Source organism: Leishmania martiniquensis, chromosome 6, assembly GCF_017916325.1.
Source record: "Leishmania martiniquensis isolate LSCM1 chromosome 6, whole genome shotgun sequence".
In the NCBI taxonomy this organism is placed as follows: Eukaryota; Euglenozoa; class Kinetoplastea; order Trypanosomatida; family Trypanosomatidae; genus Leishmania; species Leishmania martiniquensis.
In genome coordinates, this window is record NC_090141.1 from 377591 (window position 1) to 404428 (window position 26838).

The 26838-nt window shown below is 63.4% G+C and overlaps 10 protein-coding genes across 10 annotated transcripts; all 10 read left to right on the plus strand.

Moving 5' to 3' along the window:
* Positions 1-718: 718 nt before the first annotated feature.
* Positions 719-3832, plus strand: LSCM1_08007 (uncharacterized protein; the record flags this gene model as incomplete). The annotated part of the gene is made up of 1 exon (XM_067325352.1): positions 719-3832. One exon carries the CDS (start codon positions 719-721, stop codon positions 3830-3832), a length of 3114 nt encoding a protein of 1037 aa, XP_067181208.1.
* Positions 3833-5583: 1751 nt separating this feature from the next.
* On the plus strand, positions 5584-9240 carry LSCM1_08008 (uncharacterized protein; the record flags this gene model as incomplete). The annotated part of the gene is made up of 1 exon (XM_067325353.1): positions 5584-9240. One exon carries the CDS (start codon positions 5584-5586, stop codon positions 9238-9240), a length of 3657 nt encoding a protein of 1218 aa, XP_067181209.1.
* Positions 9241-9947: 707 nt separating this feature from the next.
* LSCM1_08009 (uncharacterized protein) lies at positions 9948-10418 on the plus strand (the record flags this gene model as incomplete). The annotated part of the gene is made up of 1 exon (XM_067325354.1): positions 9948-10418. The coding sequence occupies one exon, from the start codon at positions 9948-9950 to the stop codon at positions 10416-10418; it is 471 nt and encodes a 156-aa protein (XP_067181210.1).
* A 575-nt stretch (positions 10419-10993) lies between these two features.
* Positions 10994-12484, plus strand: LSCM1_08010 (uncharacterized protein; the record flags this gene model as incomplete). Its single annotated transcript, XM_067325355.1, has 1 exon — positions 10994-12484. One exon carries the CDS (start codon positions 10994-10996, stop codon positions 12482-12484), a length of 1491 nt encoding a protein of 496 aa, XP_067181211.1.
* A 504-nt stretch (positions 12485-12988) lies between these two features.
* LSCM1_08011 (uncharacterized protein) lies at positions 12989-15274 on the plus strand (the record flags this gene model as incomplete). Its single annotated transcript, XM_067325356.1, has 1 exon — positions 12989-15274. One exon carries the CDS (start codon positions 12989-12991, stop codon positions 15272-15274), a length of 2286 nt encoding a protein of 761 aa, XP_067181212.1.
* A 585-nt stretch (positions 15275-15859) lies between these two features.
* LSCM1_08012 (uncharacterized protein) lies at positions 15860-16537 on the plus strand (the record flags this gene model as incomplete). The annotated part of the gene is made up of 1 exon (XM_067325357.1): positions 15860-16537. The coding sequence occupies one exon, from the start codon at positions 15860-15862 to the stop codon at positions 16535-16537; it is 678 nt and encodes a 225-aa protein (XP_067181213.1).
* A 1128-nt stretch (positions 16538-17665) lies between these two features.
* LSCM1_08013 (uncharacterized protein) lies at positions 17666-20047 on the plus strand (the record flags this gene model as incomplete). Its single annotated transcript, XM_067325358.1, has 1 exon — positions 17666-20047. The coding sequence occupies one exon, from the start codon at positions 17666-17668 to the stop codon at positions 20045-20047; it is 2382 nt and encodes a 793-aa protein (XP_067181214.1).
* Positions 20048-20507: 460 nt separating this feature from the next.
* On the plus strand, positions 20508-22769 carry LSCM1_08014 (uncharacterized protein; the record flags this gene model as incomplete). The annotated part of the gene is made up of 1 exon (XM_067325359.1): positions 20508-22769. The coding sequence occupies one exon, from the start codon at positions 20508-20510 to the stop codon at positions 22767-22769; it is 2262 nt and encodes a 753-aa protein (XP_067181215.1).
* A 1040-nt stretch (positions 22770-23809) lies between these two features.
* LSCM1_08015 (uncharacterized protein) lies at positions 23810-24211 on the plus strand (the record flags this gene model as incomplete). Its single annotated transcript, XM_067325360.1, has 1 exon — positions 23810-24211. The coding sequence occupies one exon, from the start codon at positions 23810-23812 to the stop codon at positions 24209-24211; it is 402 nt and encodes a 133-aa protein (XP_067181216.1).
* A 1193-nt stretch (positions 24212-25404) lies between these two features.
* On the plus strand, positions 25405-26514 carry LSCM1_08016 (uncharacterized protein; the record flags this gene model as incomplete). Its single annotated transcript, XM_067325361.1, has 1 exon — positions 25405-26514. The coding sequence occupies one exon, from the start codon at positions 25405-25407 to the stop codon at positions 26512-26514; it is 1110 nt and encodes a 369-aa protein (XP_067181217.1).
* Between the last annotated feature and the right edge of the window lie 324 nt (positions 26515-26838).

Consider the following 26838-nt stretch of genomic DNA (forward strand, 5'->3'; position numbering starts at 1 on the left):
ACACACACAGACGCCTGCGCGCGTCCTCAGAGAGGGCGAGAGGAAACGCAGTCCGGCAGTGGCGCTGTCTTTCCTTGAGACTTCCCACGCATGTCAGCGGCCCTCTTCACTCCCCCCTCCCCCCAACCCCCTGCTGTATCTCCTCCTCCACCCCCCACCTGACCTTCTCTGCTCGGTGACAGCCACACCACCATCGCGTCTACCCACACCCAAATCTCTGCCGCCGCCGGCTCCTCTCCAGGTTGCTTTCCCCCGTTGCGTGCGATTTGGGCCACCTTAGTCGAGCGCCCTCCCCTCCCCCCTCCCCCCTGTTCCCCTATTTGCTGTCTCTGTCGCTGTCTCTCTCTCTCTCTATGCACGTGGACTTGTGTGCGAGCAGTGTGAGTGAGAAGCCGCACGCGCATACGCATACGCAGGTGTACGTGCATCTAATCACCTGGACAGGTGTCTAAGTTTCTCTACATTAAACTACAACCGTTTGGGCTACGTTACTTCGCTCTTTCGGGTGGGTGGACGAGTGAACGGGGTGAGTGACAGCGCTCCATCCTCACCCCAGCGAGCACCAGTGCGCGCATATCATTCCTCCTCACATCTCTCTCACACACACACACGCGCCGCGCACATTTGCCCCCATTCATCCGTTGATCCTCAGCGCGGCGGCCACACGATCCGTGGCAACCTCGAAGTAGCGCTGAAGTTTATGCACAGGTACACCAACATGGGGTGCAAGCACTCATCACACACGATGTCCGGCAGCTCCTCCATCGCAGGCTCCGCTCGTGACGCCATCGAGGATGCTGGGAGTACCTCATCCATCTTCGGCTCCGGCGTGCATGTTGGTCGCTCGGGGAACGTGGACCTCTCAGGGCGCGACCTGGACGTGCTGGGGCCGCATATGGTGAAGGCGATTCAAGAGGACGGCCTACACCGCACCGCAACATCCCTAACACTATCGAACAATCGTCTCTATGTGCTCGCCAAGGAACTGCCCATGCTGTCGAACCTGCGCGAGCTGGACATTGACCACAACCGGTTCCAGCGGTTCCCCGAAGTACTGGTGCGCCTGCCGCGCCTGTGGCGCATCAACGCGAGCTTCAACCCCATCGACAGCGCCCGCGGATTTGACGTGCTGCCGCGTCTTCTCTCGCTGCGCTCGCTGACCGTGCGCGATTGCGGCCTGAAGGAGATCCCTATGGCGGTCATTCAGTGCGAGGTGCTCGAGGAGCTCGACGTGGGGAACAACCCCGAGATCAAGATCACTGGTGTAGCCTTGCACCGCCTTGGGCGGCTCAAGAAGCTCGGCGTAGCTAGGTGTAATCTCGGTGGGCGCACCCTGCCCAACTCGATCAAGTGCATGAGACTGACGGCGCTCGACATCTCCGGCAACGCCTTCACGTTCACCGACCCACACTTCTTCGGCAAAAATCTTCCGCGCTCGCTGACGGAGCTGCACCTGGCCGGCATGCGGCTCACCGCGCCGCCGGCGGTGGTGTCACTGCTGAAGAAGCTGAGCTTTCTCGACCTCGCGGAGAACCCCATTGAGACGCTCGACGTGCTCGCTGGTCGCGTTGTCAAGCGGCTGCCGCGCGCGTCGAGCAATGGAACAGTGACTACCACTGGCACCAGCGGCCTCTCCGAGGCACCGGAGGACGCAGAGAACGAGTTGGAGGAGGAGGAGACAGCCACCCACATGTCCGGCGGAAGCGCCACCGCCTCAACGAGCCGCGCCAGCCTCAGCAGGGCGAGCAAGGAGGGCATCGTCTCCCACGTGACACACCCGATTCCGCTGAAGCGTCTCTCACTTCGCGCATGCAATCTCCGCATGGTGCCGAAGTACTTCCACAAGCTGGATCAGATCGAGGACCTCGACCTATCGGAGAACGAGAGCCTCGACGACCCGAACATGACGCTGTTCTCGCTGCAGAAGTTGGTGACTCTCAACATTGTGGGCTGCCCCTTCGCCGAGGACCCCTCGCAGTCGCGCAACGAGTGGTTCGATATCAGCAAGCTGCGGGATCTGCGCAGCATACAATGGGAGGTGTGGAAGAGCGAGCACAACATGAGTCCTTATCGCACCAAGATCCCGATCGAGCTATGCGCGCTGCGACTGCGTACGCTAAACGAGGTGCCGCTGCGCAAGAACCTGTTCACCGGCGATATCGTGGAGACGGTCATCAATCTTCTCTCCGACGGCTACTTCAAGGTGGACCTCTCGGTGGACGAGATGATCCTGCACAGCCACATCGCCACCGTCAAGGCCTTTACCGAAGGCGAGCACTTTTTCTTCCCCAAGAGCGTGACCGAAGCGCCGAACATCGCATGCGGCATCAGCCCCGCCGCGCTCGGGCAAGTGCACCTCAGAGTCTCCATCAGCCGCTACATCTTCTTCCTCGCCATTCAGGCGGCGAACTACGACGCCGTCATCATCCCTCCACTGGATGTCATGATCCTCCACTACGCGCAGCTCACTGTCCACCCCCTCGAGTATCGCACGGACTGCGAAGCCGTGTGTGGACGCATCCTAGACTGCAATTACCGCGCGTTCTTCGCAGAGCAGAAGAGGCACCCGGCAGAGGCGAAGAGTGTCGTGGACGCGTCGAGGCGCATTTGGAACTTGATGGTGCGCTCCGCCCAGCGCGATCTCGCATGGCTGCGGTACGATTTCTGGGACAAGCGGCTGCGCGCGTCGGCGGCTCACAGTACCCATGACGGTGGCACCGCGGCAGCTGCTGGGGCCGCGTCCTCCGGTGACCATGCAGCGCTTCCAAGCGCTTTACCACTGCTCGTGGGTCGCACAGCAGCCGAAGTGCACCAGGACTGGGAGGCGATGATGTCCATCGACTCGGCGCACGATTTAGCCGGCGTGCTGGATCAGGCGATCACGTCGCACTTCTCGGAGAAGGGGGAGGCGCCGTTCGCCGCGTCCATTCAACAGTTCTTCCATATGAACCGCTGCTTCCTGCTCCATGAAGCCTCTCTGTGGAAGGCGGACCTCGATTGGAATCGCTATGTGAAGTTCCTGACCCTCTACGCCTACCGGCGCGCCGTGCTTGAAGGTGGTGTAGCATGTGCTGCGGAGTCGATCGCGGACGAGGAGGGCAACCTCGCAGAACCCGTGCGCACCACCTCGATGCTGGGCAAGCGCTACGACTGCATGGACAACCGCAGCATCGATGATGTCAGTAAGTACTTGCCGAAGCCGCAGGAGAGTGGGGCGCAGGCGGCTGTTGACGGTGTGCCGGAAAATTCGGTGGAGCCTGACTATGTGCCGCAGACCCGCACAGTCAGCGGCATCACTCGCCGGCCCCTAACTTCGCCGCTGCAGCCCCGCAAGCCGAACAAGCGGCTTGCGATGGTGCGCCAGCTCACAGACGATCCCGTCCCCACGATCGGCATCGTCTTCATGCTTCACGCCCACCGCACCTCGCATATCAAGTATTACCAGTCCCTGTCACTGTTCGCCATCGAGAACGTCGACGTTGTGTGGGGCGGGGAGGATGACCGCATGCTGAAGCAGACGCAGGATGCGTGGATGGCCCTCTACGACGAGGCGTACGTCATCGAGAGCAGATTCGTGCCGTTAGGCTACCGCGTTCGGGACGGTGTGCTGATGCCGACCACCGACCGAAACGGCACCGCCAACAGCGCCGCAAGGGGCGACCCGTTCGCGGCGAAGAATACGCTCGGTGCAGCGAAGCAGAAGCACTTGTATACGTACGAGGCGAGCGCGACGCCGCGCGAGCCGTGCATGAAGGCGTGCAGCAGCAAGACCAGTAATGCTGGCCACCGGGTGACATTCTGCAGCGGGGACACCGAATTCGGCGTCTTTTAGGGCAGCTTTGAAGACGGGAGGAGGGGGGAGGAGGCAGCGAGCACGCGAGACGGGGAGGGGACGCAGATGAGCTGGGTCGCCGGCGCTCACTTGCAGGCACGGCGCATCTGCGTGCTTCGTGTCTGTAGCGGAATCGGCGAGAAGGACCAGAGCCTCCACGCGGTCGATCCGCGCGTGATCTGACGTGTCTGCGCAAGGCGTCCCCTCTCGGCTTCAGCGGTGCGTTTCTTCTCCGAACTGTATCGTGCGCGCCTCACGCGCTGGCGCGTGCGCCGATTCTTTCCCTAAAAGCGAAGATTGGCATGATCACGCATATTCTGCCTCGCCCCTCTCTCCCTCTCTATCGTGCATGCCTCCCTCCCCCACCCGTCCACTCACACGCCTCTCGCCCCCGACCCTTTTCCGCTGTTCTCTCCCACCCACCCACCCCCTTGACCGGCTGCAGTGCCAGCGCCCTGACAGACTCTTCGGAGTTGGCGTCGATGCTGACATGCGTGTCTGTGTGCACCATCGTCTCTGGCGCGCTTCCCAAGTCATTCGTCTGCGCAGTTTGGCGAGAGGGGTGGGACAGTGAAGAGGACAGAGACAGCGATGAGCTCTGTGTGCTGCCGGACACATGCCGGCTAGGAGGAGGCTTGGGGGAATGGTGGGAAGGGAGGAGGGGTAAAAAAAAAGTGGGTGTTGGAGTACAGCGGCGCACGCGAAACACATCAGGGTGTGGGGGGGTTGCCATCCTTTGCCGCGCCCCTCCCCTCATCCGCGTGTGCTGTGGTCCGCGTGTCCGCGTGAAGTTGTCAGGGATGACGTTGGGTGAGTTAGTGAGAAGAGGAGAGTGGGAGTGGGCGCGAAGGCATTGCTTTAAGGCATATTTGTATCGCTCCGACGTTTTTTTGCTTGCGTGCACCTGCAGACATGAGTGGAGGTCACGCTGTCGCTGTCGTTGCTCGGTCGTGTTATCGACGGGTGGTGGCGGTGGGGGGCGGAGGTTTGTAACAGCAGCTGCGCTGGGGGAGTGCCCACGCGCGCGCGTGTGTGTATGCGCCACCGAGCCCGCGATGCTGTCTACATATGTGCGTATCTTGAAAAGAGACATCTCGACTGGGAAGCAGCAGACGACGATGGCTTCCGCGTGCGGGATCGAAGAGAGTCGGTGTGGGGTGGTGTGCGCGTGTGTGCGACGGTGGCGGTGATGGTGGGAAGGGGAGCGAGGCGGAGGCGCGCTCGCAGCTCCACCAGATGTCGTGATGTGTGGCCGCCCTCCACGCCTCTCTCGCCCTGTACCACCGCAGCCGGCGGCTGAAGGAGACACCACAGCTTATGCGCCACAGCTCTGCGACGCCGATGCTCGCGGCGCATGATTCCTGACCGTCAACCATCACGTCCCTCCCTCCCCTCTCATCTCCTCGCTGATCCTTTCGTGCCTCCGTACGGCGCCTCTAACGCTTTCGCCCCCCCTCCACGTCTGTATGCGGTGCGATCCGTAGAAGCAACCGTCATCTGATCGCCTCCCTCTCTGACAGGCTCGAGCAATCGTCACGCGTGACACGTAGCATATTGCCGGGCGATCTTAGCTCACTCCCGCTCGCCTCCCTTAGAATCCGCTCCCCGCTGCTTCGCCGTTGCTCGCCGGGGTCGTCGCGTCCTTCTCGCGCAGCCGCAAGCGCAGTCGACGAGGGCTCTTGTCAACCGCCTCCTCCACTCCCCTCTCTTTGTTCAGATTCGTATCTTTCAACTGTTTCAGCGCCACCCAGATGTACGCGGCTAGAGTGCGTAGCTCCGGGTCGGCTGCCGCCTCGTCGCTCACTCCGTCACGCCGTCCGAGGCCGTTCAGCACCGGCGGATCCGTCTCGCCCTCTCGCAGGTCGCTCTCGCGAGGCGCCTCGCCTGCCATGCCGACGGTAGTGCTCGCCGAGAGGGGCCGCAGCATGTCGCCGTCTACGCAAGCGAAGCATCGATCAGGAGTCGCGGAGGACGCGGCGAAGGCTGTCAGTGGGCGCGCTGCGGCGTCCTCCAGCGTCAATCAGGCCACCGCCAGCGGAGCATCGCCATCTGTGGCAGGTGTGCCGCTCTCGCACTTTGCGCACGACGGGAAGCGCCTTGAGCCGAACACGTACGAGACAGCCTTTCGCTTCGGGGGCCAGTATAGCCACGTGGTTGTGGCACCTGGTACGGCAACGCTGTGGTGCGCCAACACCGCATCCGGCGTCATCGACCTCTACAGCTGTGTCACGGGTCAGTTTGTGGTATCGCTCCTCCCGCTGCACGAGGAGCTGGCAGCGCGGCGGGCGGAGTTGGCGGAGCTGCCACTGAATACGTCGAGTGAAAAGAATGCCATCGGCGGCGCGAAGGGCGCCACGAGTGGGCTGCCTACCTCGCACTGGGGCGCCGGGGCCCTCACCCCTCGCAGTCGAGGCCTCGTGCACCCGGGAGGAGGGCGGGGGCTTTCAGCTCCATCACTCGACGTCGCCGCAGGGCATCGCAACCAGCCGGCGTCCAACAGCCTCTCGCCAGGCAGCCCTGCGTCGGTGTGGGCACACGCGCCTGATGACGACGCCCGTGTCACTGCCATGTGCGCGACCGCCACACACGTCTGGATAGGGTTCGAGAACGGCTCCGTCGCCGTCTACGACGCACTTCTTCTGAAGCTCATCACGTTTGGTCGACTACACACTGGCCGCGTTGTGTCCATCATCGCGCTTTGCACTGCGCAGACGGTCTCCGCGTCTGCGGACGGTCTCCTCATCCTGTGGGACACTGAGCAGCGTGGCTTCGAGGCGGTAACACGGGTGACGGTGCTGCTGGACGCCGTCCGCGAAGGCGCGAGGGCGCTGTGTGCCATGACATCCGTCCCCCCTGCGACGCGCGTGTGCTGCGGGTTCGAGTCGGGCGTCATCTATAGCGTCCTGGTCGCGAGCCGGCCGCAGGAGCAGACCGCACCGCAGGCCCTGCGTGCCCACCATGGGCGTGTCAACGACATGGTTGTTGTGCGTGATGTGCTCTTCACCGCGGCGGAAGACCAGTTGGTGTGCGTGTGGTACTGCCGTGGAGCTGCAGCCGCGCGCGCCAGCAGCGGACACGGCTCTGAGCGGCCGAGCCTCTTCATGACGGCAACCCGTGACGGTGGCGCTCACTCTGGCGGCAGCATAAAAATTATCACGCGCATCCCTGTCAAGCCGTGCGTGCGGTGCCTGCTGGCAGAGGAGCAGACATGCAGTGTGTGGGTTGGGTATGCGGATGGCCTCATGGAGCGCTGGAGCGCCAGCGCAGACGACGATTACGGCGTGGAGGAGGTGGTGGAGAACGCGCTGGTCGCATCGCTGTTGGCCGGCGGCGGCGGCGACGTGCGTGCTCTCCTGTCACTGAGTGTGGTGCAGACAATGCAGTGGCTTGTGCTATCGAGCAACGGCGTGAACAAACTTTGGTACGGGCACAAGAACACGTTAGAGATGGACCTGGCGCACTCCATATCGGCTCTGGCGCAGGTGGTAGAGCAGGACGCGGAGGACGCCGCAGCGTGGCGGGAGCGGGTGAATCTGCTGCGGCAGAAGGAGCTGGAGCGCAAGGAGAAGTACGTGTGTATCCTGGAGCAGCTGAGCGAGCAGCGAGTCTTGCTGCGCCATTATGACATGTGGAAGTGCTCCATTTTTTTTTGTGGCGCGCGGCGCCGGCGAGCCGAGGCGGTTGCCCGCACGCTCGAGGGGAAGTCTCGACTGCGGTTGATGCGTCGCTTCTTTGGCATATGGGGATCCTTCTACGATGCGGAGCAGCGGCGCATGCGCCCCCACGTGCTCTCCGTGGCCCTCTCCCGGGTCACAGAGCAGCGGCTGACGCAGGCCCGCTTTCTGCGGTGGCAGGCATACCTCATCCACCGCCAGGTGCAGCAGAAGGCAGCGCAAAGTGCGCTAGTGCTTTCACGCATGGTGGACGCCGCGATGATCAGCGCATATTTCCACCGCTGGCGCTCGGTGGCAGCGGCGACCACCCGGCGGCAGCGCGGCCGCATCTCAGCTCAGCAGCTGACGCTTCTGCAAAGCAAGGCGCAGAGGCAGGTGCTGCAGCGAGTGCTGCGCCAGTGGCTCGCACACAACACGCAGAAGGAGGGGCAGCGGCCCGTGCCTGCAGTCGCAGCGGCCGTCGTGTCTCACGACGGGCGGCCAGCACCCGGCACTTCGGCACTCTCGCGCTTAGCTGCCTACTACGCCCAGCTGCTGCTTCAGCGCAGAAGTCTGGAGTCGTTTCAGCGGTGGCGGCGCTGGACAAAGCGGCGCGCTCGGCATGCGTCGCTCGCGGCGGTGGCGGCTCTTCGTGAGCAGCAGCGGCACCACGAGGCCCGCCTGCGTTTTTTCCTTCGCTGGCGCCAGCGCGTACACGCGCGGCATCTGGACGAGAACACGCAGCAGCTGAAGGCGCTCGAGGTGGAACTGCGCCGCGCTGAGGCCGAGCACGGCGATATCTTTGAAAGGCTGCAGCTGCAGCGGCAGCTGGACCGCGCCCTCGAGCTTCAGGCAGCGGAGGGGGCGCGCTTGGCGCACATCAAAGAGCAGCTGGCCTCTACCGAGCAGACGTGCGCTGACTTGCGGGCGCGTCAGCAGCAGCAGGGTATCTGCGGCGGTGGTGCTCGCGCGCGCCCCAGCCCGGACGGCAGCCGGCTAGCAACATCAAATGGGGTGTCAACGGGCTCCTCTGCTGCTCCAGCGCCAGCAGACGTGTCTCTGCGCTCGTCCGCGGGCCGACTCGCAGGAGCCGAAATGGAGCTCTCCCTGTCAACCACCAGTGAGGGACTGCCTCCTGCTCAGCACCAGCAGCAGCAGCAGCAGCCTGCTGTGTTGTCGCCCGTGAGCCGCGGCCACATGGCATCGAATGCCGCGTGGTATTGGTCACTGGTGGATCAGCAGCGCCTGTCACCCATCGTGCTAGCGCATCTGCCGGCGGAGGAGGCAGTGCATCACGTCATGAGCCAGCTGAAGGGGAACGTCGTCAACCTCTACACTGACCTCACACTATTCCGGCAGGTCAAAGACCGCCGTCGCACCGGCACCTCAACGGCGGGCATTCTCCTTGAGGCCTTTGGGGAGGTGAAGCGGCTCATTGTGACGACGGTGCGCGGCACCTCGGCCAACGCAGCAGCAGCGGCGTCGGCGGCGGCGCGCATGGTCGGTAAACCGACGCGGTGGCCACTCAGCATGGAGGCGCTGGACTCCATTCCGGTGCACCACTGCGCCACGGTGCTGAGCGCCATCAAGACGCTGGTCGTCGCGTACGATCTCCTGCAGTCCGAAGACATGATTCATGTGCAGGCAACCTGTGAGGAGGTGGTCGCTAACGCAGACTGGGTTTTCCTGATCGCGCGTGCCTGCCACCGGCGCCGGAAGCCGGTGCCGCCCGTGAACAATCGGCAGCTCATCTAGACACGAGGCGTGGGTGGGTGCGTTCCCCATCAGCGTGGGTGCGAGTCCCCCCCACTCTCTCTCCTTTCCCCGCGTACGCCCACGCGATGCATCACTGCTCTGCAGCATTAGAGGTCGTCTGTCGTGTGTCTCAGCTCCGTGTCTTTTTTTCTCCTTGCGGGGCCCAAAGTGTGCCTCGCGGCAACTTGCGTAAAACCCCGCGCGCGCCCCGGAGGCCCTCTCTCCACCGCGCCAATCCAAGCAGAGAGGAGCGCGAGGAGTGAACTGCCTCGTCTGTGACGGTACCGGTATACCGCAGCAAACGGCAGTGCTCCGCAGGTGACGGCCAGCCCTTTTTTTTTCTCTGTGACGCGTAGATGGCACTCATGACAGCGACCACTCACCCCAGCTCTACTGGGCCCTTTCCCTAACAGCCGCCATGCGGTCGACTCCGTCTCTTCCTCCCTTGCTGGTGCCGGGGTCTCCTGCCTCTCCTCGGGTGAGAGCGCAGTCCGTGCGCGGTATCGCTTCGCTGCTGTCCTCCTCTCCCACCCCCGCGAGGCGCCAACGCGCGGGCCTCCCTCCGCCCTCCCCTCCCCTCCACTGCTGCTCCCCCTCTCCTCCCCCGCCTTGTCTGGCAGCGCGCCACCCCTCTGTCTCCCCCTTTTCCTCCGTGCGCCCCTTGCGAGCGTGGCATCCACGTGCAGTGTGCGGACAAGGCTGTGGAGATGCACTGCATCACCGTCCTCGCAGTTTCTGTGCCGCTAATGGCATGGCTCCTGTGCATTAGCGCTGGCATGACGGACGGGGTGACCGACTCGCTCTTCACTGCTGCGGCAACATCCTTCAGCGGATCCGTCATGTGGCTGCGCTCTCGCTACATTGCCACGCTGTATCTGAAAGAGCGTCAAGCACGCAAGCAGTACTTGATGCGCTCCCTGCGTCGCCCACTCGGTGGTGGCGCCGACGCTGCCGGTCGGATCACTGCACCTCTCTGCGATGCTGACTTAGCCACCGAGGCGGCGAATGAGGAGCAGGGCTCACCTGCGCCACGGCCGCCACGGACAGTGGCGCGTCTCTCACCTGTGCCGCCAGCCTTCATGGCGTGCTGCTTTTTCTTGCTGAGCATCATCTTCACCACCTCCGCTGCACTGCACGCCATCTGCTATGTGCGAAGTCTCGAAGCGGAGGAGCCGTGACGGGGGAGAGGACTCGGCCCCCCACCCTTTCCACTCTCCTCCACCGCACCGCGGCTGCGCACGAGGAAGCCGACATGAGGCGCAAAAAAAATGCGAGCACACTCTGTAGGGGCGCTCCTGCTCCGCTTTTCCTCTCTCGCAGTGCCCCGTCACTTCGCTGCCCCATTAGACAAGGGATGGGGAGGGGGCCGACCTGGCTCACCATCAGGAGGCTGATCAACTAACCCCCCCTCCTCTCGCTCCCTCTCCCCTCCACTCGGCTTCACGTCCTGCCCCCGCGATGACGCATGGCGCGGCGCTGATGGGCAATCTGGGGGCGTCACTGGGCCGTGGCGACCCCTCACGCGCGCGCCTAACCGCCTCCGCGTCGGTCTGCACTTCCTCCGCTGCTTTCCTCTCCTCCCCGCCGCTTCTCATCGCTTGATGGCGGCACAGCCTCACCGCCTTCGCGCGTCTCACCGGTGAAGTGTTCGAGGTGACGCGCGCTGCCGCTGGCGACTGCAGCTCTGCCCCTCCACCTTTTTTCTCACGCTCTCTTTTCTCCCCCTCTCTCTCGTGGTGTCTTCTCCGCCATCATGCCTCGGGTGCGTGCGGCTCGCGCCTCCTGGTACGCTGGGCAGGAGCTCGACACGTACCTTCGCCAGCGCGCGTGGCACTGGACAGTGAAGCGCAACTACGCTCTTGCCGCCGACTACTGCATTCGGCTGCTGAACCGGCACCCACAGGACACGATGGGGCTCGTTCTCGGCGAGATGGCGGGTCGCTACACCAGCCAAGAGGCCTTTGCAGTGAAGTGTGCGGAGGCGTTGCGGCACAGCTGTCAGCGTAAAGGGGTGGCTGACGTGACAGAGCTCGTGCGATGCCGTTTACCAACCGTCGCGACCGTTCCGCCCTCACCGCCGACAACGGCAGCGCCGGGCGTCATGCAACTCCCTAGCGCCGATGACGTACTGGCGCTTCGGGCCGAGATGGCTGAGAAAGAGGTGGACAAAAACATCCTCGAGGCCGAGTCCCTCTACGTGCACAACAGCGAGCCGGCGGACTACCTCAGTCAGGCGGTGCGGCGCTGCTGTCTGCGCAGTGCGGCACCGCCGCTGGCGGAGCTGCTAGAGCCAGCGCAGACAACATACGGGCGGGGACTGTACGCGACACAGCATATCCAGCCGCGAAACAGCATCCTGTGCGAGGCGCCGCTGCTCGTGCAGCGCTGTGATGAGACGAAGTGCGCGCACTGCCTCGCCCCGCTGCCGCCCCGCAGTGGCAGCAGTATCACCACCACCACCACGGGCGTAAGCGACCCGGACATGTATGGTGTCGCCTGCCCGCACTGCCGTCAGGAAACCTACTGCTCCGAAGAGTGCAGGGATGCGGCGTGGGCGCAGTACCACGCCTGCAGCTGCGCCTCCATCAACCCTGAGCTAGCACGGTGGGCTGAAGGTATGCGCGAGGTGCTGCACCGCGGCGGAGCAGCGGCAGCATCGCGAGAAGCCAATGAAACAGGTCTCGTGAACACCGGCTCCGAGGCCCGTGCCGCGCTCTCGTGCCTTACAGTGGCAAAGATATGCGCCATGGCAACCGTGCAGCAGAAGCACCCGCTGAGTCTGCCGGGACTCTCATGCTTGCGCGGCGTCGCCGACTATGAGCCGGCAACAGCCCTCAGCGAGATTGGAGCACTCACTGTCGCCCTGAGCGCCGCACTACGTCAGCCGAACCTGTACATGGAGGAGGTGCTCTCGCTCTTTGCACTGCTGCAGACGAACGAATTCTTCACGACGAGCGGCATCGCTCTCTGCGTGGTGCTGAGCATGCTGAACCACAGCTGCGATCCGAACTGCGCACTGGTGAGCGCGGCCACTGCGCCTGTGGCAGGCGCGCGGGGTTCACGGCAGCACAAGAGCGCCATGGAGAAGCACCTCGTCACATTGCGGCCGATCCGAGACGGCGAGCAGCTCTTCATCGACTACAACGCCGCCTTGACGACGAAGATCGGCTACGAAGATCGAAAGGCGCTCTGTGCGCAGCGACACTTTGAGTGCTTCTGTTGCCGCTGCATCTGCCGCTCGTGATGAGGCGAAAGAGGGCCATCGTCTTTGCCTGTGCGCGCGCATGCCTGCGGCGTCCTTTAAAGTGCGCCATGGCTGGTAATTTCTTCACAACACACATCAGCGACGCTTTTCCTTCGCCTGCTTCCTGTGGCGAACTGCAGAAACGATGCCCTTGCGCGGCTGTCTGCCTCATCGATGCCTCCCTCCCTCTCTCCCTCCCTCCTGCTCACTCTCTCTCTTTCACACACACACCCTCTTTCCTTTCGTAACATCTTCTTGCCTGCCCTGCGTCACCATCTCGTGCCGCTGTGGCGGACTGGCCCCGTGACGGAGTGTACGTTTGTGCGGGGGGAGGGAGGGCGGTTGGAGGCCCCCTCTTATCGATCGTGCACCTATACGGACGTGTATTCCTCGCGCCCAGTGTGTCTCGTCGTCGCGCGTGTGATTCACGGTGAAGCGATCTGCGTGCGGAGCGTTTCTCGCGCTGCTGCTGCTCCTCCTCCTCCTGACCCTTCCCCTTTCACAATGCTCCGCTATACCGTGATGCGGCGCTGCAGTGCGGCCGCTATGCAGACATTAAGTGCGTGGCTTATGAACCTCGCTGAAGAGGCGGTAGCCTTGCCGTCAGCCGCTGCTGCAGATCTGCACACGAGCACCGATGCTCGACAAGAGTCCGCCCGCAAGACATCTGCAGAGCTTTGGCGAGAGTTGGAGGACGCCGCGACGCACGCGAACGCCCTTCGCGAGACCGACACGCTCTTCAGCATACTGCAGTGTTTGCTGCTGAAGCAGCAGTACCCCCCTGACATACACGCGTGGGCCCGCCTCGCGAAGCAGCTGTTGCCCTACAGCGGCATCGAGCAAAGGACGGTGCTCCACTACCCGGGCCGGCCCGACGCCTCACATCGACGAGAGGGGCACACATGTCGCAGTAGCGTAGCCGCCTTCCCCTCATCCAGCGACTCTGCGCTCACTTGCGCAGACGGCCACTTCGGTGACGAAGGCGCGCCGCTGCACAGCGTCGACGCCCACCGGCGAGGCGGGGGGCACGAAGCCCCGTACCGTCTGCACCCCTCACGCGAGGTGCTTTTGCTGAGCGGCGGCGTTGTGCCCCTCAGCGCGCGTGTGCCAGCCGGTGATGGCAGAGCGGTCGCCTTGTTCCTGCGTGGCTTCACGCGGTTTATGCAAGGCCATACAGGGCCAGGGGCGCACGCGCAAGTGAGCTCGGAGTTGCTTCAGGTAGTCCAAGACGTGTCGTGCGTGGTGACGCAGGCGTTGGCCACAAATACGGGCTCCTTACAGCTGGAGCTACTGCTGCCCACACTACTGGACTACATGGAGCTGCTCCATCTCCTTGACCTGCGCACAGCTACAGCAACCGGCTCTGGGCCACTCAGGACCGAAGGCGAACGCCGCGGCGCCGCGGAGGTGGCGAGGAATGGCGAAGCCCCTAATGGACAAGGCCGATCATCTTCGCATCCGTCATCAAGGCCGACACACCTCCTTCATACGATGGTGAACGGACTCGCCAAGAACGCCATGGCTGCTGGCGCGCGTGGCGCTCGCGTCGTCCTCTACTACCTGAACGACCGCTTCGCCGACGTGGTAGAGACGTACCAGAGGGATCAGCCGTCTACGTTTACAGAGAAGATGTACTGGGCGCAGCAGCGGTACCTGCTCACACTCACCCGAGCCTGCATGTGGGCAATCCGTCAGCACTACACATCGCTCACGGCAGGGAGCTCGCCGGCGGCGTCAGGGGGTACGGGTGTGTCGCAGCCGCCGCACGCGCCGGCGCTACTGTCTGCTGTCGCTGCAACGGACCTCGTTGCCACTGCTCCGATGAATGCCCACATACAGGCGCTGTACGATCACATCGATGTGTTGTTTCAGAAGAACGCGAACGCCGACAACCCTTTGCGCCTCACGGACGAGGAGGTCGCACAGCTGAAGGAGATGCACACGTCAGCGCTGCTGCGCGCACTGCGCATCGAGGAGATGGCCCCAGACGCGTACCTGCGCCGCGCGTTGGAGGTGGTGGATCGAGTGCCGGCGTCCATGGCCATCGAGGGCGAGCTGATCGCTGGAAAGGTGCGACTTTTGGAGATGGACAGCGATACGGTGGATGAGGAGGGCAGGGCGGCGATCTACGCGGACTTGCTCACGTCGCTTCGCAGCCTCGTTGAGATGCGGCCCCGCTTCTCGCTGCACGACGGTGTAGCTCATGCTGACGATGGAGGCGGTGGCGCTGCCGGTGGCGCCCTCAGCGGCGAGGAAGACGAAGGCGATACGGAGCAACTGCGGCTCGACGCGGCAACGCAGGCGATCCTGCAGCGCGCCCACTCAGACGTCATCACGGCCCTCTGCGCGGCGCACAAGGAGGAGTGGTCGAACGAGGCGTACAACATCCTCGTAGCGCACAAGTACCACGGCCTTAAGATCACGAATGACCTCATCCGGCCAGTCGTGGAGGTGCTCAGCCGCCGTGGCGACTGTCGTGTCTTCTCCTTGGTCGACCTATGTGTGCTTTACAGCAACGAGCCGGTTGACATGCACACCATCGCACTGCTGTTCCGCACGTGCGCGGCAGCCGGCGACCATTACCGCGCTCGCACGTTCTTGCAACTGCTGCAGGAGATCGTTCCAGGCTTTCTCGTGAAGTGCCCAGCCTCGGTGAAGGAGTCACTGCAGGAGCTGAAGCTGCTCGAGCCACCGCCACGGCACCTGTTCGTGTCCGCCGAGGACGATCTCGTGCAGAGCGCGTTGGGCGAGGAGAAGCGCACCGTGCGCCGTCTCCCTACGGCGTACTGACAACGTTCTCTAAGGGTGGTGGCGGTGGCCAACGTCGCCGGCGTGAAGGCAACGCCCGGCCACCCACCCCTTCCTTGCCTCTTCCCGTGCCCACTCGCACGCGCGCCTCGCATGCTGATGGGGGGGGGATGGCCTAATCAAGCACCAACGGGGCAAAAGTGGCACTCATAGAGAACGCCTCGCATGCTGAGGGGGCGGCGGTGGTGGTGGTGGGGGGTTGGCGGAGGCGGAACGCTTTCCCTCGCAGCATTAAGGTGTGCAGGAGCACGTTGCCTCGCGAAGGATAGTGGAGGAGACGGCCTTCGATGATGGGGAGTGCGCGCTCTATCGCTGCTTTCCGCTCCCTGCGCCACGCAACAGGACACGCGCCCTATGCTCATCGATACGACATACTTTACCCCCCTTCCCCCCCTCTCTCTGTCTGTCCGCGGCACACGAGCGCCGTCGCATGCGCCCATGCTGCACACCCGTGTGCTCGCAAGCCTTTTTTCCAGCTCATTCGCTGTCCGCCTGCCTCATCCCGCAGGCCTACGCAAACATCTGCACACGGACCCGATCGAGCGTGCACGCTTTTCCGTTCTGGACATGAGCGCAGATCCAAACGGGAACCGCTGGGCCAACTCCGACAACTTCGGCAAGGCGCTACTGAAGAAGGCGGGATGGACGGAGGGCACGGGACTCGGCAAGGAGCAGGACGGCGTCGTCAGTCATGTCAAGGTGACCCGAAAAGATGGTACAATGGGCCTCGGCTATCAAGCTGGGGTGCAGGAGACGTGGACGACGCAGTCGGTCGGCTTCGCCGATGTCCTCACACGCATTAAAGTGTCTGCGAAGACCGCCATCAGCGACTCTGACGACGACGGCGAGTCGTCGCCGACGTCGAACAGGGTGGCAACGAAGGTCGGCATGAGCCGCCATTACAAAATGTACGCAAAGCGCAACGCCCTGAAAACGGAGCTCATCCACAGCGGTGACAGCGCCGAGGCGGAGGCGAAAAAGATGGAGATCCTCGGCAGCGCAGCGACGAAGCGCCGGCGAGACGCGGACAAGGACACCGATGCCGATGCAGCGAGCCATAAGCGCCGTCAGCGCGCGTCTTCGGAATCCGCACTTAAATCACCGCTTTTATCTCGGCTCATGACGCGCTGCTCCCACGACGAGCCGACGCCCACGGAAGAGGACTTGACGCCGGAGGAGTGTGTCGCTATTACGAAGCCGCACCCGCGGCCCCCCAAGTGTACCGACACCCCGTTTCTCGCTTAAAGAGAGATAGTTGGCGGCAGGAGCCCGGGTGGTACGGCTGAGTGAAACCGACTCAGAAGGGCGTGTGATGGCTACGAGTGTGCTGTTGCTGCTGCCCTCCTCTCCTCCTCCTCCTCCCCCCCCACAAGCACGATGCTGTTGCCCATTGTGGGCAGCTGTGGCGTTTCTGCGAAGCGCAAAAAGGTGAGGAAGTGAGTCGTGTGAGCACAGGTACTTGAAGAGGAGGTTGCGCCGCAGCGGCCGCGGCAGGGGCGCAGGGGGGGCGTCGTGGCGCGCATGCGCACCCCCTTTTCCTTCCCTCCCTACTTCCCTCCCTTACTTGTGAACGTCTTTTTTTTTGTGTTTGTGGGGAAGGGAGGGGAGGAGAGGGGCAGTGGCGCTGCACGTAAGAGGCAACGAATAAGCTAGCAGCCGCAGCATCAGAGGAAAGAGGTGGCTGTCGTTTCAAGCTCTTCAGCGGCGTTGAGCGGCGCAGGACAGAGCGCGCGAGCGCGAGGAGGCGAGGGTCAAGGGAGTGCGCGGCCGCGCGTGTGGCTTGTACACGGTAAACGACATGGCTCCTGCGTCCGGCTCCCCAATCTTCCCTCGGTAGCAGAGGGTCGATGGAGCGCTGCGCTCATCCGCTGCTTCATCTCAACGCATCCGCATTCACAGGCCGAATACGGCCCCTCTCTCTCTTTCTCGCTCTGCTCTTTCACTTTTGCATCTGCCCCATCGCCCATCACCGTCCTCCGCCATCCCTCACCCTATGCCACCCAATCTCACCGGCCCTCTCACTCTCACTCTTCGTTGCCGTGCGACAACCACCACACCCACAGCAATCGATGCAGAAAGCGGAGGGGCCTCCGAGCGGTGCTGAGCGAGAGACGCAACGCGGGTGTGTGCCGGACGGAATTTGATGCCGACTCGCCTCCAGCCCCGCCACACACATACATCGGCGCCCGTACCCGCGCAGCTGTGCGTGCGTGCGTGCGGACTCTTTTACAAACGTCGTTAGCTTTATAGAGATTTCGGGTGGTGTCCGTAAGGACAGAGCAGCGATCACCGGGTCCTTCCCTCTCCCCTTTCCTCACCCACCCACTCCTCACCCCCGAGGCGACAGCGTCCTGGACGCGGGCCGCCGAAGCTATGCCGGAACGCGTCCACGTCGTTGTGCGTATCCGCCCCTTCATCCCCTCAGACCCGCCCGATGTGGAACTGAACACGCTCGTGCTCGACCCGGCGCACGTCAGCGTGGGCGACAACCGCGTCTTCAGAGTGGATCGGGCGTACATGATGGAGGACACGACAGAGCGCATCTACGCCGAATCTGTGGCGCCGCTGATTCGGCGCTTCCTGTGCGGCTTCAACGCCAGCGTCCTCGCGTACGGCCAGACGGGGACGGGCAAAACATTCACGGTCCAGTCCCTCATACCTCTGCTGCTGCGGGACATCATGTCGGATGATGCCGCGCGCAGCTCTGCGGCAGTGCCACCTGACCTGGGGCTTCCGACCGTGCCCATGACAGCATCGCCACTGTTGTACCTGCAGTACGTTGAGGTGTACGGTGAGACGATACGCGATCTGCTGGAGGACCCACTTGCCGCCGTGCCGCGACGCGATGGCGAGGAGCCAGGCCGGATCCGCCTCATGACGACGGCACCACCGGGGGCGAGGGCGGCCAGCCCACGTGCTCCGGACGAGGACCGGCAATGCCCTCCGATGGGCGAGCGCGAGGATGCCTCATGGCCGGCAACAGGCTGTGTTCTTGTAGGCGCCCATGTCGCTTCCATCTTCACGGTTGCGCAAGCCGCGAAGCTGATCGCCCTTGGTGACGCCCGACGCGCGACGGGGCCGACGAATGTTCACCAGCACTCTAGTCGCAGCCACGCCATCCTCACCCTCTTCCACCCCCGCTACGCGTGCCGGCTCGACGTGGTCGACTTGGCAGGGTCGGAGCGGGAGAGGAAAACAGGAAATGTGGGTGTGCGCTTCCAGGAAAGCATTGCCATCAACACAGGACTGCTGGCGCTGGGCAACGTTATGCGTGCGCTGGCTCGCATCAATAGGGCTGCCAACGGCAAGGACAGTGAACGCGGTCCTGGTGGTGGGCATTCACGTGCGCAGCACGTCCCCTACCGCAGCAGTCGGCTGACGCGGCTGCTGCAGGACACCCTCGGCGGCTGCAGTGCCACGGTGTTCATCGCCTGCGTCGCACCTGATACGCACAACCGAGATGAGACGCTGCGGACGCTGCAGTACTGCTCCCTGGCGCTACGCATTCTGAACGAGCCGCTGCAGCAGTACGAGCGCCTGCGACGCGCACAGTCTCCGCAGTGTCGTCGCGATAACCCCTCCGCCGCTGCTGTCTCTCCGCTCTCGTTGCGCAAAGGCCCGCACGCGGACGCTGCAGGGTTGGGGGGTCGTGGGGAGAAAGGCGAGGCTGAAGAATCGAAGGTGGCGCAGCTGCAGTCTGCCTACGCCAGCCTTCAGCAGCAGTGCGCTGCACAGGCTGAGGTAATTGCCACCATGAGCGCGTCGTACGCGGCAGCGAAGGGGCGACTGGCGCTATGCGAGCAGGAGCTTCGCAAGGACGGGAGCGTCTTCACCCAGCAGATACGCGCGGTGCAGGAGCTGGTCTGCGAAAATCAGAGGCTGCGGCGGCGGCTCGCGAAGGTGTCCGCCACGAGGCAAGCGCACGCAACCCCAGCAGCCACCATCGCCGCTACTCGACCGCTGCTGTCGGCCCATTCGCCACATCGCCCGCATAGCCTCACGGACGGCGCCCACTGCCCGCCACTTGAGGAGATGCCGCTGCCCTCCGCTCAACAGGCTGGCGTACGGGCGCACGACGGTTGTGTGGGTGCGGAGACGCTGGTATACGCATCGGTGGACCACCGCACGGGGACTCGGCCCGCACTCGACATTGTGGCGCCTGCTCCTGGTGCCGATGCAGTAGCTTCAGCGGAGTCTGCACAGTCCTTCATACGCTATATACTCGGCCTGCATGGCATCCATGCAGAGGCGGAGCAAGTAGAGAGCGTGGAAGGCGGTTACCGAAGAAGGGGAGAGAGGCCGCCGGCGACGGCGGCGCCGTCTCTCCAGTCTTCTATACGCAAAGCTGAGGCTGTAAGCGCAGGCGGGCCGACACAAGCCATGGAGTCAATGATGGAGAGCAACAGCAATGGCCACGCGCGGCTGAAAGGCGCGCGACCGCCTCTAGACAGCGCTCCGTCGCGCCGCGCCGACCCCTCTATCACGTCTTCTCTACGCGCGGTGGATGCGCTATCGGAGGGTGATCGCAGCGGCAGGGAGGATCAGGTGCACGGGCGAGCATGCGACACCGGTGCAACTCAGCTGGACAGCTCGGCTATGCTGCTGCTGGCGGCGGAGGTGCTGCGGTACCAAAAGACCTGCGCGGAGTTGCGCAATCAGGTTCAGGTACTCCAAGCGGAGCTGGACAGTAAGCAGCGAGAGGTTGCACTGCTACGCCTGGAGCTGCACGAGATGAAGGAGCTCTTCACCGCATAAAAGGCAGCCCCCTTCCCCTGCCGCCCGGCCCTTCTTCCACTCCCTGCTTGCACAGTCCAGTGCCCTCTCACTCTTAGGCGGTCACAAGATCCCTTTCTCCCCCCCACCCCTTTGACTAGCCGCGCGACGCGAGAGCACAGGAGCACATACGATCGTCGGTTCCTTGCGTAAAGGTGATGATGCGCCTTCATCTGGTGAGACCGCCCGGCAGTCATTCGAGGCGTACGTGACCCCCTACACACACACACACACACACAGACCTCACGCAAAGATGCGCCGCAGCGACGCTTGCGTCTGTCTCTGTTGATTCGGCGTCCCTCAACGACGCACATGCGAGCGTGCGCCATATGCCCCCGCCCTCCCCCCTTATTCCCTCTCCCCTTGTCTGCCTGCCTCTCTTCCACCACACACACACACACGCGCGCGCGCACACACTAAAAGAGCAACCAAGCCGTAGTATATGGTAGGGACAAGGAAAGCGGCGGCGCCTGAGGCTCGCGTCCCACGCCCTCCTCTGTCGGCCCGCAGTGATCCGAACAGCACCGCCGCCCCGCGCGGTGGTGCTTCCACGGTGGCGGCGATGTCGGAGACGCAAGTGCGTCGTCGGCTTGCCCAGGTAGAGATGCGACTACGTGACATGGACGACGAGGCAAGGCGCGTCCATGCGCTGCAGGAGCAGGAGGTGGCGACCCTTAAACGCGACAACATGAAACTGCGCGAGCGGCTCGAGGTGATCCGCATGGAAGAGTGCATGTCGCTGACGGAAGCGCGTGCGCTGCAGGAGTACGCCAGCCATCATCGAGTCGCTCCAGGTGCGCCGACAGGCCAGTCAGAGTCGAAGCTGATCGGGTCGACCACAGTCAAGTACCAGAGGGCCAAGGCCGAGGTGCAGGACCGGCGTCGCGAATGTGCACAGGCAGAACGTCAGCTTGCGGAGGCGCGCGCGCAGCTCGCTGATGTGCGGAAGCGTCGGAAGGAGCTGAAGCAGCGGAGCCTTTCGGTAGAGATGTCGGCGGCGGCGCGGACCGCTGCAGCCGACAGCTACAGGGCGCTGATCCACGAGCGGCTCCGCAGCTTGGAGGAGCAGGTGGCGCGAGAGCAGGAGCGCCTGAATCATTTTTTGATAGAGGCGAAGGAGGTGCGCGTCGAGGTGGATGCGCTGTTGGTGAACCAAACGAGCAACGAAAAGATGTACCGCAGCCGGCACGACGCGCTGCTGATGAAGCGTCGCGAGATGGCGTACCTAATGGAGGTGTGCAACCTGCTGTGTGAGGAGCGAGAGCGCGTTGTTGCCCAGCTCACGGAAGTGCAGGCTCGCATGGCAGAGGAGAGCCGTCAGTATGAGGCTGCCTTCGACGAGCTGACGGGGGTGCAGGCCGAGAGCGCCAAGGCAAAGGCGGCAAATCTCGAGCAGTTGGAGGAGTTGCGCCGCATTATCGGGCAGACCCGAGCGGAGCGGGAGGCGCTGGACGCAGACAACCATTCCGCGAAAGCCACCATTCAGCATCAACGTCGCCGCACCGTTCTTCGTCACCTCAGCGACGCGGTCAGTGCAGGAAACACCAGCGAGGCGAGCCTGGGCTGCACCACCGTTGGTCAAGAAAGCGGCGTCGCGACCGCCAGTGGGGCGGGAGGTGTTAGCGGAGATGGTAGCGAGGGACTGCGGACTCCTGAGAGCGCGCTGTCGCTTGACGGTAGTCAGCAGCAGATCCGCATCTTCGAGGACTACTACCGGAGGCTCTGCGCCATTGTGCAGAGCGACGCGATCGAGGATGTAACCTGTTTCATGGATGCAGCGGCCGACGAGCGGTACAAATCCTTTGACGAGATGAACGCCATCAAGCGCGACATGGCGGCGCTAAGGGTGGAAAAGGCCGCGCTGATGGCGCAGCTCAGTCGGGGTAACGGTGCGCGGGCGGCCGCAGCGTTCTTTGACGCAGGCGGATCAGAAGCCCCAGCCAACGCGTTGAAGCCGATGCGGCAGCCTTTCACCCCCACCTCTTCTCTTGCGGCACTTGCTGGGGCCGACACGCTTGAGGAGCTTGCCGCTGTCACAGCCACTGTGGCCGCCGAAAAGAGAGGCTGGCCTAGTGTGCCTGGCGCGCCGACCGGCGGGTCGCAAGAGCGCGCCGCCCGCGTGGCAAACCTCCTCGACGACCTTGGTGCTACGCGCGACCTTGTGTGTGATCAGGAGGAGGAGCAAGAGGCAAGCTCTGCGGTCCTGGCGCAGGTGGTTGCACTCGTGAAGGAGGTGTTTCGTGGGCTCGGCTGCAGCACCGACGAACTCCGTGCCCTCACCGGAATGGAAGGCGTGCAGCAGAGCACCCTGCTGAAATCCCTTGCCATGATCGAGCAGCGCGCCAGCGAGTACTTGGTAGCGTACTCACTTCAGCAGCAACGTCTTGCAGCTCAGACATCCGGTGACTGGCCAGAGGTGCAAGCCCAGGCAACGATGACGACGGTGCCCTTCACGCGCAACGCGGCACGCTCACTCCTGCGTCGATTAGACTTGCAGCCGAGGGCCGCGAAAAATGCCGTGGCGGCTACGGTGGCGCAGCAAGCGCTGCCTCGCTCAACAGATCTGATGACCGTGATGTCGACGGCCGACGCGCTCGCTACAGGCAGCAGCGCCGCCGTCGAAGACCTTGTCGGCGAGCGCCCTTTGTCAAAGGCGGAGCTAAAGAGGATTGTAGCGTCGAAGCGCGCCCCCTTACAGCAGTGAAGGCGCCTCTTCACCCCCACCCTCGCCTGCTCCCCTGTGTCGCTTCCGCTTCGTCAAATCGCCCCCCTTCCCCCTCTCTGCGTGCATTAGAGCTCATGTATAAACGCGCAAGCACACGTGCACCAGCCTGCTGCTCCTGTGCTTCATATAGCCCCGCTTTCTCGGGGCTTTCATACCCCCCTCCACCTCACATCAGCCCTGGCTGATGATCACAGATGTGCCCCAGAGGTCCATTCGGCGGCACAGGCGGAGGGGAGACAGGAAGGGCACACATGGCGCATACAACGTGGATGGCTGTCGCTGATGCATTGCCGACTCGCTTATCGACGTGGGCGTCGCCGCTTCCCTCGTGCGAAATGGCGCCGCCGTGTAACAGCACACCACTCCTTGCCTACGCCTCCGTGCACTGCCGCCGCCAAGCACCCTCGCCCTCCCCTCCCCCTCCCCCTCCTCCTTCCACACCTCGATGAGCGTCGCCTTCTCGCACCATCCCCGTCCCATACACAACGTGTGCGATGGCCGAAAGCACGTCGCTCTTCGCTGACGCGTCACGAGGAAAACGAACGGAGGCGGGAGAAGGGGGAGGGGGGAGGGGAGGGGCAAAGGCTTGCACGGGAAGTGCTGGCGCGCGGCAAGCCCGCCCCATCACAACTGCGTCGAGTAGCAGGGGCGGAGGTACCTCATCGCCGTCCCTGCCCTTGACACACGTGTGCGCTGTGTCTCACTGTAGTTGCCGGTGCTCACGTCACTGTCCCTTCGCGCGCTCTCTCTCTGCATTCTCTGAGATGCTTACTTCTCTTGCGCACATGGCGCACGGCAACGACGGCCCCGTCCACAAACGCCCCACCGCCTGATCCTCACAACGCTCACTGCCGCTTGGACGACGCGGAACCGCAAACGGAACCGGCGCATCACCGGACCTTAGAGCTCTTTCAGCACCGATCCGCCGCCTCGTCTCTTCCTTCGCGCGCTCTCTCTCCCTCTGCATTCTCTTCATCGTCCATCCCTACCGCACACACGCACACACGTCACCTCCAGTCATGTCGCTCTTCACGAAAGTTTTCGCCGTTGTGTTGGCCTTCGCCCTCCTCGCCTCCTCCGCCACAGCGGAGCTGGTCGAGCTCAACCCGGAGAACTTCGATGCAATCGTGAAGGACTCGTCCAAGAACGTCTTCGTCATGTTCTACGCCCCGTGGTGCGGCCACTGCAACAGCATGAAGCCGGCGTGGTTGGAGCTGGCGGACCTATTCCCGGCCTCGGGGGATGTCGTTATCGCCCGCGTCGACGCCAGCACACACCGCGGCATCGCGAAGGAGTTCGGCATCAGCGGCTTTCCAACGCTAAAGTTCTTTTCAAAGAAGGACAAGTCGGGCAAGAAGCAGTACGAGGGCCTTCGCGACGTCGAGAACCTTAACTTTTTCGTGATGGCCAACAAATACTAAGGCACTGCCATGCTCCAACACAGGCCCTCCGGTGCGGTGCGGCGGTGTGTCTGTATGGAGGAGGAGGGGCGAGTGAGCCTGACGCCGTAGACAGTCAGGTGTGGGCGGCATTGGAGGAGGGGTGTGTGGGGAAGCGGAAGGGTCCGTTGGGATGCGGCGGCGCCCACCACAGCGCGAGTAAGACCAACACCTCCTTTCGCCTGCCCCACAAACCTTTCTCACGGCCTGCGTGCCGCATGGGCATGCAACCCGCGCGCGCGTTTTGGACGTCATTGGAGTCTGCGGTGCTCGCACAGACCGCCGCCCATCGCCTCGCAGTCAGCGTCGTACCTTCGTGCGCTTTTCATTTTCTTCCTTTGGGTATATATATATATATATATGTATTGATGCGTGTGTCTGCCTGTGTGTGTGTGTGCGTGTGTATGTGTGCGGCCCTTCTCTCACCTCTCCGACAAGGGTAGCCGAGTTCCTTCGCTATCCTTTGCCCGATCTGCAGGCACGCCGCGCATCACTGGTAGTGCCTTCCTCGGCGCGCCGATGCCAGTGTCCCCAGCCCCCACCCCTCGCTATCGGGGAAGACGGCGACCCTCTCTCCCGCCCCCCCTCCCGGGCAAACGCACGCGCCACCAGGCGTCCACGCAGGTGCGCTCAGCGTCCGTGGATTTTCAATTTTTTTCTCGCTGTTCAGGAACCTCAGTCGACCACAAAGCTGCACTGACAGGTGAAGAGGCAAGAGCGGGGGCGCATCCGTTGTAGTGCTTCCCTCTGCATGCCCAGAGGCTTCTCGCAAGGCAGTCCCGCGAGGTCGTCCATCGGGGTCTCGATGAATCGCTGAGCGCGCGTGCGTCTGTGGTTCCCTCTCTGTCGCGTTGGGGCACTCCACTCCGCCTTTCTGTCGTCTAGTCCGCCCTCTTTCGGTGGCTCGTGCTCGTGCTTGCTGCTGCTCTCCGGCACCTCATCACCCCCTCCATCCGCCTCACCTCCGTCCCCCCTCGTCTCCTTAACGCCCTTTTCGAGGAAGAACAGCGCCATACCCGCACCGACTGGAGGGGAGAGGCGACAGAGGGCAGCGAAAGCGAAGGACACCCATAGAAGCGCACGCATGCACACACACACACACATACACGCAACCACTCACCACTTCAAACCGCCACGCCCCCAGTCCTCATCCTCTCACTGACGCACAGCACCTCATGTGGACGTCTGTCGCCACATCGGTCGGGGGCGGAAACCCAAGGCTGCCCGTTGCACGGCCGGCTGCGGGTCACGCTCATGCATCGGAGAAGGAGAGTAGCACGAGGCGAGGGAGCAGCACAGCTGCTTCAGAGGCGCCCACCGCGTATGCAGGCAAGACGATGAGCACAGCGGTGTTGCCAGCGTCTAAGGCCGCGGATGGGCTGTGGCAATCCTACTTGCTATGCCAGCGCATTGCTGCCGGGGCAGACTTTCAGAATGTGGCGCTGTCCCACGCTGCAGGCATATTGAGCTCCGAGGCTGCCCGTGTGGACGCGCAGCTGATCAGCGACTTCACTTCCATTCTGCGCGGCAATGCGGTGTACATACGCAACTTTATCTGCGACGAGAAGGACATGCACCTCTACGACTCTCTAAAAGAGGAGCTCGTCGCGTCTACAGGCGCCACGATGCTCGGCAGCGGGGGCTTGATGAACTGGAGCAAGCATCAAGTCTTCGAGAACCCGAAGGACATCAGTCAGACCTTCAACGGCATTATCGACATGCTCGCCGAATACTTCGACGTTGACGTGTACGCGACACGGCTGAACTACTACCGGGACGGTACTCAGTGGAAGCCACAGCACCACGACAGCCACGCCTACGGAGGCTGCGCGCTTCGCGAGGACTTCACGGTTGGGGTGTCGCTTGGCGCGACGCGCAGTCTTCTGTTCGTTCACGAGGCTTCGCGGCGCGAGTTTGACTTTCCTCAGATGAACGGCGACTGCTTCGCCTTTACTGGGGAGGTGAACCAACTCTTCACTCACGGTGTGCCGCGTGCGCACATGCCGACGGGCGATCGCTTCAGCATCATCGCTTGGGGGCGACGTCGCACACTCAATGAGCGCAACGGCGGCGTGCCATGTGGCGCGGCGGCCCAGCTAAAGGGGTGCCATATCAACACCATGGAAGACGCGGTGGAGGTGGCGAAGCAGCTCGTGGCGGCGCCGCCTGGCCCTACGGTGGCAAAGAAGGTCATACCGCCGCCTCGCACCGCGCAGGAGGAGAGCAGCGGTATGTCAACCGCGGCCGCGCGCCCGGCAAGGCGGAAGAAGAATCGCCTTCAGTAGAGGTGCAGGCATGCCCGGGAGGGGAGCGCCTTGGAGCCTTCCCAGGGATGACGTCCGTGCTTCTTCCCGCCCGCCCCCTCCCCTCCCTCCCTTACCCTGCACACTCGGTCTCGGTGATGAGCGGCCTCTGTCTCTTCGGCCCCCCCTTTTTCCCCTCTCCTTCGCCCTGTGGTTGGGCCCATTGCGGGTGAGACGAGGCAGCAGCGGCGGCGCGCAGCCTCCTCGTTTGGCGCATATCAACGCTGTCAGAGGGGGGGGGGGAACAAAAACGTGCGAGTGTATGCTCGTGCATCGTCGAGCGCGGCTGAGCGCGTTCACGGCAGT